The following is a 15,794-nucleotide window of genomic DNA, read 5'->3' as shown; positions in this document are numbered from 1 at the left end:
ATCATTTGTATACTTAAGTAAGGTTTTGGAATTTCAAAACATTGTTCTCCTCTTACAGTCTATAGGGAAAGCTTTTCTGCAAACTGTTGTGTATGTTTGCTTCTTTGTAAGTATATAGTGCTTAAATATTCCCTTTCAGCTCTTTGAAATAGTGAGATTGCCTTTTTTTTTTTTTTTTTAAAATAACAGCAGTAATACTTGGAAAATATATAAAATTATACGCAACTCTTGTGGGAAAATAATGAATATTTTGTTTGTAGGCACACCTATTTGTAGATTCTTATTTCATGCTGTCATTACTGGCTTTCTTAGCTTATGTTTCGTTGTCTCTGTTGAAGCAACCAAGAGCCTTGCTAAATCTCCCTCTTACCTTATAATCTATCTTTAGTTCATGACCCAGTCTTCAGAAGTCAAGAAATGTTTGTGTAATGACTGTGAATGTTCATAACTTGATTCATGTGGGTAGTCCAGAAAAATTAGAGAGTGGCTTTATTTGATGGGCAACAGTTTTTTTCGAATCATCTCTCTGCTTTATTTTTGCAAATGCTACAGCAAAACCTACTGACAATGGAACAAATAGTATCTGTTGAAGAAACACAAATTAAAGATAAGAAATGCATCTTACTGAGAATTAAAGGAGGAAAACAGTTTGTCCTGCAGTGTGAGGTGAGATGCTTGTTTTTCAATAACTGTTAATCAGATTGTTTTACATATGATAAAACTATTGAAAAGTTTTCCAGGTCCTCCCGTTATGTATTCACTAAGTGTTACTTTTACTAACTTTACGACGCAAAGCTGAACCTAAGCAAAACTGGGAAGTTTTTATCACACTTGAATTCTGAAAGCAGGAAAGCTGCAGCTATGCCAGTTTCTGGCATGGATTTCAGTGGTATTTGGGCCAAAAATGAGTTCAGTTTAATAAATAGCTAAAAACTTCAAAACTTCTCAACCTACGTGGGCTTCGAAGGCCTTGTTGGCACGTGCCTCGCCGCAGTTAGTTCATGGTAGCTAATGTGTTTGCGAGGGAGGAAGTACACAAGTCCTCATTACACCTTGACCGGCTGCAGTCGCTGCTGCCTTGCCTGGCTTCGGCGGGGTGATGGAGAAGCAAAGGGCTGCCCATTTTCGATATCCAAAGTTACTGATTCCTTTGGAAAACTAAAATAAGTTGCTTAAAAGTGCTAAGAGAGAAGATGCTATTGGCAGTTTACTGTGAAGTGCCAAACAACTTTTGTATCTCTTTCAGAGTGACCCAGAATTTGTTCAGTGGAAAAAAGAGCTGACAGAAGCTTTTACTGAGGCACAGAGGTTGCTGCGTCGGGCTCCAAAGTTTCTCAATAAATCTCGCTCAGCAGTTGTAGAGCTTTCAAAACCACCACTCAGCCACAGGAATAGCAATGGTCTGTAGGAGAAACAGAGAACAAAGTTCACTTAGGGAAAGCTACTTCGTGAACATGTTGAGTTTCACAGAATCCTTATGAATTACTTTGTGCAATCCTGGACACAGGATGTGCTTAGAAGAGGAAGAATTAGATGTTTACAGCGTGGGATAACGTCAGAACTCTGTCTCTGGAGGTTGTGAAGACTGGAACAATGGCAAGTGAATTCATGCTCCTAGCAGCAGTGGAAGTTACCAAGCGTAGAGGCTGCATATTGCTCCCGTGCATTCCCACACCCTGGCGGTGTCTAAAACGTGGTCCATTACTCTAGAACTACTGATGGGAGGAGGAGGAGGATGCTGTTTTCTCTTCAATACCCTTGTTTGGTGCGTACCAAGCCTGGAGACTGCAATGGTTACTGCAATGGTTACTGCTGGCTAGGATTACACTTGCGTGTGCGATACCGACAAACCCCTCGGCTGTGGAAGGAGCTGCAGACTTGCCATGTTGGATAACCTTTAATCTGTCGTGTTGCCATGTTCTTTCCGACCATTACTGCTGACTTTACAGTAACCTTTCTCCATACTGCTGATGATCAACAGTGTGACTCTTATGCACTTCGAAGTACTGAATTCTAACTGTCCTGTGGTTTAAATGTTATTGCTACTTCATGGAAACATTGAACTCAAATAATTCATTTAGTTTGTTGTACTCACTAATAGTAGCTACCACCGTTTTGCTTCTTCTACGTATATGCAGTACTATAACTGACACAATAGAGTAATAATTGGTGAAGAGGAATTTATGGTAGCTTCATCTAGTGCTCTGTTGTATAAATGACTGTTTTAGCACAGTTTTTAAAGAGCAGATTCCTTTTGACAAGTTTACAGTGAACATAAAGACAGTTCTTTTCCATTTCAGGTCAACTGCACTTTTTAAAAATTAAAAAGAAATTATTCAAATCCGATGCATTCTAGTGCATGTACTGGGTTAAAATGTCTGGGTACCTCGGTACGTATTCTGGATCATTCTTCAGTTATGGGACTTGTGGATCCTTCTCTGTTGTACACAAAAACATGAAGCAAGTGCGTTCTCATAGCATAGATATCCCAGACTTTCACTGTAGCTCAGCTCAGGATGTTCATGCGCACATCACATGGCTCAGCTTGCAAAAGGATTTTTAATTTTCTTTTCTAGAGAGTTCCAACTGTCCACATTGAAAACAGTCTGAGCATACTGAGGATGGAACTGACAAAATGAGCTGATCAAATGCCAGATTTATATTAATTCTACTTGAGACATCAGTCGTGTCATGTGGAAAATCTTGCTAAAGTAAAGATAGAATCTCTTAACTGTTAGACAACTTTAAGCATGTGAAGTCAGCCTTTCCCTGGTTATTGTGATGTTTTGTAAGAGATAGGTCAGGGCTTAATTTAAGCTTTTTTCTGATTCAGTAAACACCTTAGAATATTTTCTGCCTAATTACGGTGGTACAACTCTCACAGCCCCTAAAGACGATGGGAATTGCATCTCCGTAAATGGGAGAAGTTACGCCAACAGCTTGTTCTGTTGACCTGGTGTGCACCGTTTGTCTCGCTTGTGTTGCTAACAGACAACCACAGAGTTCTAGACCTGTTTCCTTGTAGAAAAGTACAAATTGGCAAAAATAGCAGAGTTGTTTTGGAAGTATTTGTTTATTCTGAACCCACTTGTAATAAAATTGGATGTATTTGCTTCTAGAAGTGGGAGTGGCTTAACTCTGCATAGCATGTGCTTTCACATGTGTGCGAACTCTGTCTTATCATCTGGTGTGGCATAAAAGGAAAAATGCATTTTGGAAGATACCCCGTGTGAGTCAGGTGATATCTTTTAATGATTTTTTTCCCCATTTATTTTTCAAATTTGTCATTCTTACTGGTAAGTGATGTTTAGCATCTCAGCATCCTCCGTAAGGAGTGGTTGTGGTATTTACTAAGGTGTGGCACAGAAAATATCTCATCTTACTGGGGCTGACTGTGCACTAGATGTTGTTAAGCATTTCCTGTGATACCATGCAATGCTCTTATTTTTCTTCTTGATTTGGAAAAAAACCTCAGATTGTGATAAAAACCGCTCTTAGTTCTCACGTAACTTGTTCATACTTTCTTAGTACGTTATCAGTTCCATTCTTCTCTTTTAGATATTTTTCACAGTTGCTTTTTACGCTAAATCCTTGTTGGCAGAGTTTTGCAGTTTCTGATGCAGCATACCATAGATTCCGGATGCTGGTGTCTGTGAGGAAGGGAGGGACAGATCTGTAATTGGGAAATTGTGCCTCAAACCCATAGATTTTGTATGAAACAAAGGCTGTGTATTGACTTATGGAAATAAGCATATCGTGAAGCGTAATGGAGTTGGGATGGCCCCAGAACATGCTCGTTAGCGTGGTCCTTATCGTCTCGTCAGGTACATGGCGATTTGAAACCGCTGGCAGCTGAGCTGTGCCGTCGGTCAGCGCCGCTCGCCAATGTCAGGTGGGAGTGGAATAGTAAAAGATCTGTTTTTCTTTAGCCAACTGATTTATTGACAATTTATGAAAGCTTTATGTTTGCGACTCATATAGGACTGTGCTGTTAAGAGAGAAAGATTACCATGGTGAAAAACTCGCGTATGTGTCGGGGAGGTTGGGATCCCCATAACAAGTGGGGTTCTGCGTGGAAGGGACTGGATCTTCTGGTGTGGAAGGAGAGCTGGAATTCTGCCTTTCAAAGCAAAATACTAGATACTCCAAACTGATTGTTCCTGGTTTAGGTACCAAATTCTCTGAAGTTTTTTCTTGGACAAAGATTCTTGATGGTGTTATTTTACATGAGGGTCTTTAGCTGTATGTGTAGAAAATCTTGTTGAACGCAGAAAACATAAGGCATGGTATTGTCTTTTACGCATTTTGACCACATTTGTAGGACTTTTTTTTTTTTTTCTTCCAAATGTTCAGGGAAGTAAAGATAAAAGAAATTAGACCTTCAGGCATCAACAGAGCTGAGTGAATGATTAAACGCAGATTTTTAAACAAAGTCTCTGAAAGTCCTTTAAAAAAACCCCAGCCATACTGGAGATTTAAGTGTGTACGAAAATTGTTTCTTATATTTCAAAATAGAGAATTACATCCCAGATAGAGCCATATTAAACACTCCCCTGACGCATCCACATGCCTTCAGTGCTGCAGGGATTATTTTCTAATTATTCTTTGTCTCTGACGTACAAGCTGACAAATGCAGTAAGACTAGAGCCTGGAAAGCAAGTGCGTGAGTGACGTGATCGTAGAAAGAGGTGCAGCTTCTGCAGGAGCTGGACTCGGGGGGGTCGCGGTGACTTTTAGGAGAGCTGCGGCTCTGTTCTGTGTGCTTTTCCTTTCCCTTTCCCTCCACTCTGAGGTAGGGTGGCATTTTTGATATGTGGGATTTGCTCTAAATTAATGTCTTGTTTCAAGACAGAGATACAGAAAACTCTTGCCATAATCAGACTTTTATGAGTTTAAATTTAAGTGTAGGAGAAGCAAAGCACCAGTTGCAAGCAGAGTGTGACTGAGGTGCTGTTTGGAGCTGGGCACGAGCTTGGCCGGTGCTGTAAAGTGTTCCCTGGACACCGTGTCAGATGAGATGTCCCGTCATTGCAGGTATAAGTTAGGCAATTTTTATTATTCAAATATATGTGGTAATTATTTTGCAAATTCATGAAATGTTAAAGGAACATGTACTAATTTTTTTTTTATATCCTTCATGTAACTGTATCCAGTTTACTAAGTACAAAAGCTTCTTCACATTAGTTGTGTTTGAGCTTTATGTCTCACCACTGGTCCAGCAAAATCTACGGCTGCAGTCTCACGAGTTACTTCTCAGACTGCTGCTGTGAGATCAGCCCTGCTGGTGTAAATACTGGAGCGGATCCAGCTTGCATTGACGTTCCCGGCATGTTACCCCCCAGTTAGGCTTCCAAAACAAAGACTGAGCATGCTAATAATAGTTGGATATGCGGATGGGAAACCTGGCAGGTAGGGACGGTGCTGTGCGAGAGTGACAGCACGCAGCTCCAGGAGATGCCACTCAGCTTAGTCGCATTCGAGTTTCCCTTAATTTCGACAACTCTCCTTTAGAAACGCAGCAGAAGTCTTTCTTCTCCCACTTTTGCGAGGGGGGGAAAAAAGGAAATATGATCATTGGGTTGGTTTTGGTTTTAATATAAATGCAGGTGTTTGCAGTCCAGTGAGTAGATAATAGGAAACATTGCGTATTTGGTGCTAAAAACAAACCTGTTCATCCAAGTTGTGATCCTGTACAAGCGGATGCTGTTGATGTCCAGTAGAGCTGCTCGGGGTGTTGATTTTGTGCGGCTGAGGTCAATGGCAGCGTTGCCACTATGAGTAGCATCAAGCCCCCGATGGGCGTGATGACTTGCGCATCAACGTTTCATAGGTTTACAGTCTCCGACGACAGTAAATTAGCTCATGAACAGTGAAATACCTGCAGCTCTGTGTGTTGCTGTTTTCCTGGCAGCTGATCAGTTTTAGGACTAGGTTCTTCTTGAATATCATGTACGTATCTACGTACTGCAGGCGTTCGCAATCGCACACTGGTTTCACTGTTCCCCACACAGCAGATGGCAATGATGCAGTTAATTTAACTCTGAAATGCTCACACTCTAAATATATGTGGAGGAAGGACTATTTTGAAGTGTACAGTAAAAAGTAAATAATTCTAGTTGTGTTGATTAATATAAGGGATGAGTCAATTCTACAGATTAAAATATCTGAAAAGCATATTTTGAAAAAGCATAGTATTAATTTTAATATTGTAAAAAAAAAAAGGAAAATATCTAAAATATACAGAGAACATATGTATATCCAAGTGTCTGAGGAATTTCAAGATAATCTACTTCTGTTTTCTGTTGATTTCTATTCCATGGTGTACATATTGTGTGGATTGAACATTGGCTGTTTTAATACTATTGTTAAATTGTATTTTTATTTTGTGTTAAACTAATCATCACAGACTCAGCTTTATTTTGTTTATGTAAAGGTTGCTATGCTATGTAGGTATAAAACCAAGAATTCTATTTTAACAAAAAAGCATTTTATATTATTTATTAAATACATGTTTCTCCAACTTCTGACATTCCACAGAATTTCTGCTCCGTATATGTATAGAAATGGCAGTTCCTTTCAAGCAGGATCAGTCAGCTTTATTCTGTTTTTCATAATAAAGTCGAAATAGTTTCCGTCAGTCTGTCCAGCTTACCATTCTGTTACGAGCACAGTGACTTGCAGGCACTGTCAGGACGGTCTCAAAGGGCAGTGGCTCGTGAATGCAGAAACGTCTGAAAAACTCTTGCCAATAAAACCCTCGGTTTGATATTTCTAAATTTCCCCTTTAATCCTCAGCGTTCCAGAGAGCGAGCTTTTATTCATGTGAGTCTGTGCTGGGTTGACGAGAATTAATGACCTTAAATTGGGGCGAGGAATCAGCTTGATATTTGGAAAAGCTCAGACATCAGCTCAGATATTTGCAAAGCTCTTTAATCCCAAGGTTAATGACCGAGTGGAAGGGAGAGCCCGGAGAGGCTGCAGGTGCGGGTCTGCTCGGAGCGGTGCCTTACGTCGGGCTGGTTCGGGTGTAGGGCAGCGATGGGCTAACTGGCATTGATATTGCAAAAATGTACATATTGGAAATGATTTTTGCTGTTGCAGGGTGATTACTTGGTCCTTAAACGTAGGCTAGAGCCCACGAAGACAGGAGAGGTGTCCTGCAGAGCCGGGCAGCCAGGACTGTGCTGCAGCCGCGGAGGGGAGCGGGCACCCCCCGGACCGGGGGTGTGGGGAGGGCGAGCCTGCGCTCCCCGAGCTGAAGCCGCCTCACGAGCCAGCCCCTCGCTGCGAGAAACCGCGGGGCAGGCTCGGCCAGGCGGGGAGCGGGGCCCCGCCGCGCTGCCGTCCTCCGCGGCGCCGGCTCGCTCTGCCGGCCAGAAGTGTCTGCTTGGAGCGCTGCTACCGCTGGGCACATCTGTAGATAACCAAACCAGGCACCTCCTTCCCGAGCAAGGTACAAAAATAGCATGAAATCCGTCAGATAACTCATTTGCTAAAAATAATTCCAGTTACAATCACGGCCTCTGCAGTTTGAGGAATACTCATGGTATTAAAGCACGTGCTTTTAATTTCCACTGTGGTGGAGCTTGAAGTATGTGCTCTTCAAGGCTTAACCGAATGACATCTCGAGGGTGAAATGTGGCTTTTGCCAGCCGTGCTGCTGAAGCCGCCTCTTCGTGTTGAGACGCTGCCCGAGGCAGGGAGGGGGTGGCTGTTTTTCCCCTCGTAGTCATTCTTGCCTTGTTTTCCATTTTCCCCTTCTCACGCCTGCCTGATCGCGTTTTCTCTCTGCGGCTGAGGAGTGAGCTGTAGTGTTGAGCTGTTTCTTGCGGTTTCTCGGCATCGCCCGCCAGAAACGTGCCGTGATTGGGATAGCGCCAAGCCCAGTGCCGCAAGCCTGACACGTGCCCACGCATGGATGCGTTAGAAAACCTGGGGACGGGATCAGAAAGCTGGTTGTTCGTCCAGGGTCAGGGTTTATCTGGGTTTGTGTAACTCGCTGTACTGCCAGACTGGAAAAGGAGATGGACCAGGTGTAACTGCGGGCTTGCCCGGACGTGGGGCTGGGAAGCAGCTTTCCCGGCCGTAGCAGGCATCTTTTCCTTGCGGAAAGGGAGAGACCAGAGAGCAGGTGAGATGGCAACTCAAAAATGAGTCTGAAAAACAGAATAAAGTGCGAGCATCCTAGGAGAGGCGTTTTTATGAGCACTGTTTCAGTGACTACATTCGGTCCTTTGAAAAAAAAAAAAAAAAGGAGCAGATTCACATGAATCTAGTGATTTAAAGAAATATATTGAAAGAGAACCTGTTTTCAATGTGTAATTTAATGGTAAGAAAAGCCAGTATCTGTAAATAACTTTAGATATTGTATCTATGAGAATCATTCTTTGTTTTATGTACTTGGCTCTTTTCATATTTATTGTGCAGAGGAGGGTGTGCCCCGCGCCGGTGTATGCTGCTGCACGTTCCAGTAGTACAGAGACTATCTTCAGAGTTTACAGTCCTCGGCGATTTGTGACTGATATGCCACACTTAGTTAATTCCGCCATTATTTTTTTAAAGGATTCTTTTGGCACAGCTAAGCTGCTTCTGTGTGTTGGTCAGTACAACTGCTCTCATACGACGAGAACCCCAATAAAAACCGTCCTTTGCGTGTGTGCTGCCGCCTGGTTTTTTTGGTCTCGCCTGCCCCTTCCCGTGCGGCCGGCGAGGCTGTGCCGGGCTGCCCGCCGGGACGGGCAGCTGCCTGCGGGGCACGGCTGGGCGAACCCCCGCACCCCCTCTGCCCCGGCTGCTCTGTGCAGAGGTAAGTCCCTTCGCTCGCCGGGGTTGTTCACGTGCGTGACGTTCGTTCGCGCTTTTGGCTGCCGGGGGACGCGCGCCGGCTGCGTGCTGCGGATGGGACGGTGCCCGCTGCGGCGGGGAGGGCCCTGGGGGTGATCCTCAGCCCGGTGGGACGGAGCAGCACAAAAACCGGCGCCGGCAGGGACCGTGAGGTGTGTTATGGGCGACGAACAGCGGCTCTCCGAAAACACGGGAGGGACCCCGATGCTCAGAGCCGAGGGGCACCCCAGCGGCGAGCCCCGCGCACAGCCGGGCTCGCCCAAGGCTGCGATGCCATCGGAGACCATGCGAAGGATCGTCCGAAACCACGTGTCCTCGTGCCGTTCCCGGCTGGAAACGGGGCGTGTTGTGAGCAACGTTGGTGAGACGGCTGGGGCAATCCTCAGTGTTGTGCCAGGCAACTACAGACTAACAATCCTATTTCCTTTCTTATTAACAGCCTTCCCAGCTGTGCCGATGCCCTGGGCGCGTCCGTGGACCTCTTCGGGGGAGATGTGGAGCGACGGAGGGGGTGGGTTTCACCTTTGCGGCGGGGCTTCGCCTGCTCCCGCATCCTGCACCCCTGGCTGGGTATCGATGCTGGTGGCGGCTGCGCTGGGGCGGGTGGGACGCAGGTCCCCGGAGGGTCACCCTCTGCCCCCTGTGCTCACCCTCCGTGTGCTTTGTCCCCAGCAGAGCTCTGCGGGGAGGTGAGGCTGGGGACAGCCGTGCCAGGAGCCCCCTCAGGGGCAGGCGGGGCCCCCCGAGCAGGCAGGGCCCCCCGAGCAGGTAGGGCCCCTCCGAGCAGGCAGGGCTGCCCGCTCCCTGCCCACCTGCCCTGGCTGGGCTGCTGACCGCGTTGGTTTTAGCCCCGCCGTGACTTTTTCGTTCCGCTGACGGGAGGCTATTTTGAGCGCTGCTCTTGGGTCCCTCCCCAGCTCGGCCCCCCTATCTCATGGCTGGGGCTGGTGGGGGGGGGCTGGGGTGCGCCGGGGAGCCCCGTGCCGGAGCTCCGACCCTCAGTCCTAGGGGACAGCCCCGGGGTCCCCTCCTGCAGCAGCAGAGCACCCTGGGCTGGCTCATGTCAACCCGCAGCGGTTCCCTCCCTTCTGTGGGGTGCAGCCGTGCACCGAGGAGGGCCCAAACGCGCGTGCCGCGTGCACGTGCCGGGCGGTGCAGAGAGGCCAGGGACTGGGAGGGCTCCACGGTGCCATCGCCTCTCCCCAGCTGAGGCCCCGGTGCCACCGCTGCGGGTATTTTTAGCAGGGACATGTGTCACCTCAGCTGCCGCCACGGCAGGGGGGCGGTGGGGGGAGGCGCACGCTGCCCCGCTGCCGCCGCTCGCCCGCACGCCGCCTTCGCTCTCCGGCTCGCTGGGGTCCCGCGCCAGTGGCAGAGCCCGGTGCCGGCGTGGGCCGTCAGCCCGCTGTGCCTGCAGCCCCCCACCCAGGTATGAGTGCTCCAGGGGGGCATTCGGGGCAGGGGGGGTCAGGGTCGGGGTCTGAATGGAGCTTTTTGGGTGTGCTGGCAGCCAGGTGGCGGGCCCCTCGGCAGGGAGGGCTATTTTTAGGTGGGAATGGATGGTGATGGCGGCAGCCCCCACTTCGGGGGTGGCTCCCAGCCACCGGTCTGTGCCGGGGAGAGGTGCCTGGGAGGGCTGCGATGGGAGCGGGGACAGGAATGGGGACGGTGCTCCCTGCCCTGTGCAGGAGGGCGGCTGGGGACCCCTTGATGGCCTCAGCTCTTGGCACCCACCGGGATGGCAGTGGGACCTGGGTGACAGCAGGAGCGAGTCCCCGGCCAGCTCCTGTGTGGGGACCAGACCCACGTGGCTGCGGCCCAAACGGGGCTGCATCCTGCTCCCTGGATGGGGGGAGCCGGAGCGGCGTTGATGGTGGTCCCCAGCCCTTGTTCATGCCGTGCTGCATGCTTGGTTGAGGCACATCCCCCTTCGTGCCTTGGTTTCCCCATGTGCGGAGCGGGACTGAGGATCCGGCTCCGGCTGGCGGGTGCGGGGTGCCCTGCCGCGGGCACCCTCCCGGCTCGGGGCTCTGGCTCTGCCGTTCGGGGCTGGCTCTCCCCCGCGGCCACAGAGCCCTGCCTGGGGGGACAGCATGGGGGCAGCGCCGGTCCCCGATGGCAACGAGGGCATGTGGCGCCCGGGGCTGCCGCCCGGGAAGGCAAGTGACATTCCTCAGCCGGCTCCTGGCCGCTCCCGGCACTCCTGCCCTTTACTGTACAAGGAGATGTGGCTGCCGGCGTGAGCGGCAGGGCCAGACGAGCCCCGACCCACTCGGTGCATGAATGATCTTGACAGGTGAAGCCAGGGTCAGCCTGAAATGGGGCACGGGCGGGCTCCCGTGGCTGCCCTGTGCCACCCAGCCCCGGGTAGTGGGGTCCCGGCACCACCCCGGTGCCACCGACACCCTGTACCACCGATGCCCTGAACCACCACCTCCCCACACCTCCTGGCCCCTTGCCGTGCCGTGCCGGGGGCTGGAGGCGGCTGCACGTGGCCGTGCCCTCCCCAGCACTGCCAAACGACCCGTCCCCTCCGTGCCCGGGCTGCCGCGCTCAACCCGGTACCGTGAGCTCAGATTGGGGCAATGCCTGGCAAGGTCATGGTGCTGCTGGCGCCGGCACGGCCCTGGGGCCAGCGGGAGCCCCTGGCTAACTCTCTCCTCTCTCTCCACCTCGTGCACCCGGCGTGGCCCCACGGCTCTCCGTACAGCACCGTCCCACCTCGGCGCCGGCATGGCCATCTCCTCACGCCTCGCGCTGTGGGAGCAGAAGGAAAGTCTCGGTCCAGGGTGGCAGCAGCGGTGTTTTGGGGCTTAGATGCTCACGGACTGCCCGGGGGCTCGGTGCGGGGTGGGGGGATGCACCGCAGCCAGCCTGCCACACGCCTCTGGGGTCGGCGTCCCCCCGCCTCCCTGCGCACATTGCTCCTGCTGCGTCCAACCCTGCCGGCTCCGGGCGCCTTTGCAGCCTGAATGTTCTGGTTTGAGCGATTTTGCTGTCGTTCAGGGCATGCGGTTCCCTGCAGGGCTGAGACTCGTGGGACTCTGCGGGGCTTGGTGCTGGCACTGCTGCGTGGTGCCACAGCTGGGAGAGCCCGTTGCTGTAGGAGCTGAGGGAAGTGGGGCCAGGTTTCGGCTTGGGGCCCGGCATGCAGCAGGTCTGCATGTGGCCGCAGCGATGCCAGGAACCGCTTCTTGCCTCGCTGCAGCCGGGATGGTTCCTCCTGTGGCCATGCTGGCGCTGCTGGGCATCGGGCTCCCCGCAGCGCCTGGCCCTTGGCGGTGTGAGGAAACCTTGGTGCTTCTCTGCGGGGCTTTTCTTCTTGGTGGTGCTTCTCCCGCTCGCCACAGCGTCCCCGAACCAGCCTGGCGCTTGCGAGCAGCCCGCGGCCTCACCGGCAACCTGCAAAATGGCTGCAACTGCGGCTGGCCCTGCCGGCAGAGCAGGGCCCTGGTGCTCAGCTCCACCGCTCGTGCACGCTCGTGCTGCTAATGTGCCCGCGGGGCTGGCTTTGCCTGGGCTCCTGTCCCCCCACCGTGTCCCGTAACTCAGCTTTTGCTCCTCAAACAGATACGGGACGAGGACCGGGGGCCACCCCCATCTGCCCCTCCCCTGCTCCTGTCGGTCATCCCCGGGGGGTTCATCAAGCAGCTTGTGCGGGAGACCGAGAAGGAGGCCAAGGCGGCGAAACTGAAGAAGGAAGCCAAGGAGAGTGTGAAAGAGGAGGTGAGCAGTGATGAACCCCACGCAGCATGGGGGCATCCTGCCTTGGCGCTGGCTGGGTGTCCCTATCTGTCCCCAGCCCAAAGTGGTTCCCAGCCGAGGCGGCAGCAGCTGGGGTTGCTGGGGGGCTGCCAGCCCCCACCTCAGGGGCTGGGGAGCTGCAGGGCACTGCCACGCTGGCCCCAGCCGGGAGCTTGAGCTTTTTTTTTGCACAAGCTGGGTTGGGCAGCGAGGCCCAGGCTCGCAGCACACCATCGGCTGCAGCAAGCTGCGGCCCCAGCCAGCCGCCAGCCTTGAGCAATTAATGCTGGAGACTTCATTAATCCAACTTGCCGTTCCTGACTTGCTTAATTGGAAGCCGAGTAATTAAGCAGAGCGCGAGGCTCTCCGGCTCAGCTCACTGAGCGCAGGAAGGCGAGTGCATGGGGCATCCCCGGTCACGGCACCAAGCGGTGACCCAGGGTGCGGCGGGTGGAGGGATGGGATGTGGCCAAGCGGGAAGGAGGAGGAGGAGGAGCAGAAAGATGCCACCACCGACTGTGACCTTGCAGCCAGGTCCGGGCAGGCACCTGCAGCCATCGGCCATGCCAGGAGCACTCGGGTCAGGGCTGGAGCTGCACGTCCTGCCGGGCTGTGCTCTGCACGAGCATCCCGCACCAGGCTGCTGCTCCTGGGGCCGGGGCCAGGGTCAAGTCCCTCACCCTGTCCCTCTCAGACCCGGCTCCTCTCCTTTGCTTGGCAGCCCGTGGGGGAGGACGGCGAGGCCCGAGCCGGGGACGCCCCAGCTGCCGGAGGAGAGGTGGCCAGCGAGGGGCAGCCGCTGCAGAACGGGCTGCACGCGGAGGGGCAGGGGGGCGAGGGGGTCGTGGCCCCCCCACGCAAGGAGCTGCCACCCGGGAGGGCTGCGCCGGCGACCATCCCCAGCAAAGCTCCATTCCCTGCGCCCAGCCCAGCAGTGGCTGCCCCCAAACCAGTGGAGACCCCTCGCCAGGAGGCTCCCAAGGCAGCGAAGCTGTTGTGCCTGGAGAAGAGCCCCAAGGATCCCTGCCCAGGGGGCAGCTCCACAGCTCCAGCCCCTGCATCCAGCAAGGGCCCCCAGGACTCCAGCAAAGCCCCGGCGAAGGAGGGGGACGCGCCCAAGTGGACGGGCCCCGAGAGCACCAAGAAGGAGAAGGGGGCACCGCCGAGCCACGAGCAGCACCCGGCCAAGGGCAGAGCCAAGAGGGAGCCAGGGCCGGCCAGGAAAGAGCCAGAGAAGATGAAGAAAGATGTCGGAGGTGGCAAGAAGGAGCTAAGGGAAATCAAAAAGCTTGGAAAAACTACAAACAAGTCAGAGGGGCACAAGGGGGAGCCGGGAGGGATCCAAGAAAAATCAGAAGATGTGGCGAAGGAGGTGGGGAAGGTGAAGGAAGAGCCAGGAGAGGGTAAAGAGGCATCAGGAGAGAGCAAAGAGGAGATGGGCGAGAGCACAGACAAGGACCAGGTAACACATCCACAGACCCGCCGGGCTGTTACCCCGTGTCTTGGGGGCACTGATGCCATGTTCTGGTTTCATGCAGCTGTTCCCGTTTGTGTGGGCTCAGCTGGGGGCTGGCTAGGAGGGCAGAGGAGGGGTAGGGGTTCTGGCTGGAAGTGTTGCTGTCCATGGGGCAAGTGCAGTTTGTCCAGCTGTTTTCTGATGGTTCCTGCGCGATTGCCCTCTCTCCTCCCCACAGGCTCCGAGGGATGTTTGGTATGAAGCGGAGAAGGTCTGGCTCGTCCAGCAGGATGGATTCACTCTTGGTAACTTGTCTTCCTCTGCCCTTGCTTTCCAGCACTGAAGATAAGAGCTGTCTTAAGCCCAGCTGTGGGTCGGGAGCAGGGTGGGTGGGAGCAGGTGTTGCTCCAGCATAGTGCCCGGCCATGCCCCAGCGGGGCGGTGGTTGGAGGTCACCCCTCAGCAGCTCCCCACGCCACAGCCGTCTCTTCCCCGAGATGCCTCGGCTGTGCCGTGCAGGAGGGACTCATCATCCTCTCGTTGCAGCCACGCAGCTGAAGCCGGACGTGGGGACGCCCGAGCTGCCAGCAGGGAGGGTGAGGGTGCGCCGGGAGGCAGATGGCAGCATCACTGAGGTGGAGGAGGACAGCGTGCAGCGGGTGAGCCCCCTCTTTGATTTTGGCTGGCACAGGGGTAGGAGCCCTGCCCACAGCGCCTGGTGCATGGCAGTGCCCAGGCAGGATTAGACCCAGGGCAGCCTTGTTGCTCGGGCCATCACTGGGACATGGTTTAGTGGGCATGGTGGTGTTGGGTTGATGGTTGGACTGATGATCTTAGAGATCCTTTCCAACCTTAATGATACCTAGTTTTTACTTTCATTAAAAAATAATCCAGCCACCAAGCCAGGAAACATGAAATTATTACTCTACCCTTAATTGGTTGAGTGGCAGACTTGGTAATGTTAGGTTAATGGTTGGACTGGATGATCCTAAAGGTCTTTTCTAACCTAAACGATTCTATGATTCTATGATTGATTGTGGGCTGGATGGGTCCGGGATGCCAGTGGGTCTGGCACAGCCCGTGCCACACAGCAGAGCTCGAGGGGGGCTCTGGCTATCTTCCTGCAGACCAACCCCCCCAGCCTGGATTACGCCGAGGACCTGGCCACGCTCATCAACCTCAATGAGTGCAGCGCCATGAACACGCTGCAGCAGCGCTACCAGTCCCGGCTCCCCTACACCTACGCCGGACCCAGCCTGGTGGCCATCAGGCCCAGCTTCGCTGCCAGCAGCAGCTCGGGGAAGGTGAGGGGGGGGACCTGTGGGGCGGCCGGGATCTCCCGTGGGAAGTGGTCACCGACCCCCGTGGGGACAGTGGCGGAGGGCGCCGGGCGCTGCGGTGCCGGCAGATGGCACCGTGGAACCGTCACAGCGCGGCCGGGATGCGCGGGGGATGCTCCGAGGACACTCGGGACCAGGGATGCTCGGGGCCGGGAAGGATAGGGGCTGGAGGTGCTCTGAAGACACCCCCTGAAGGGCGAGGGATGCTCGGGGCCAGGGATGCTCTGGGGGATGCTTGGGGCTGGGGATGCTCTGGGGACACTCAGGGATGGGGACACTCAGGGCCGGGGATCCTCACAGCTGGGCACCGCTCCCAGCACAGTTTTCCTGGTGTCCAGGAGAAAATCGCTGTGTTTCTGTGACTGCACCCCCCGGGTGGTGCGGGGGTGTCGGGGCTGGGGAGGGAAGGG

At 53.4% G+C, this 15,794-nt stretch overlaps 2 protein-coding genes across 2 annotated transcripts in view; both read left to right on the top strand.

Annotated features, from left to right (window-relative positions):
- The window catches only part of GRK3 (G protein-coupled receptor kinase 3), a 71,025-nt gene extending 69,600 nt beyond the window's left edge, over positions 1 to 1,425 (top strand). The window contains exons 20-21 of the mRNA XM_075718429.1: positions 553 to 666; positions 1,247 to 1,425. Of these exons, the coding sequence (XP_075574544.1) occupies positions 553 to 666; positions 1,247 to 1,408 (276 nt within the window). The 3' untranslated portion in view covers positions 1,409 to 1,425. The remainder of the gene's footprint in view (positions 1 to 552; positions 667 to 1,246) is intronic.
- A 10,149-nt stretch (positions 1,426 to 11,574) lies between these two features.
- The window catches only part of MYO18B (myosin XVIIIB), a 76,152-nt gene continuing 71,932 nt past the window's right edge, over positions 11,575 to 15,794 (top strand). The window contains exons 1-6 of the mRNA XM_075718415.1: positions 11,575 to 11,614; positions 12,413 to 12,570; positions 13,310 to 14,050; positions 14,283 to 14,349; positions 14,591 to 14,703; positions 15,172 to 15,348. Coding sequence (XP_075574530.1) covers positions 11,578 to 11,614; positions 12,413 to 12,570; positions 13,310 to 14,050; positions 14,283 to 14,349; positions 14,591 to 14,703; positions 15,172 to 15,348 — 1,293 coding nt within the window. The 5' untranslated portion in view covers positions 11,575 to 11,577. The remainder of the gene's footprint in view (positions 11,615 to 12,412; positions 12,571 to 13,309; positions 14,051 to 14,282; positions 14,350 to 14,590; positions 14,704 to 15,171; positions 15,349 to 15,794) is intronic.

This window comes from Pelecanus crispus, chromosome 11, assembly GCF_030463565.1.
Source record: "Pelecanus crispus isolate bPelCri1 chromosome 11, bPelCri1.pri, whole genome shotgun sequence".
NCBI classification, from domain to species: Eukaryota; Metazoa; Chordata; class Aves; order Pelecaniformes; family Pelecanidae; genus Pelecanus; species Pelecanus crispus.
The sequence above is the reverse complement of the archived record's forward strand: the minus strand, read 5'-3'. Positions and strand labels throughout refer to the sequence as shown.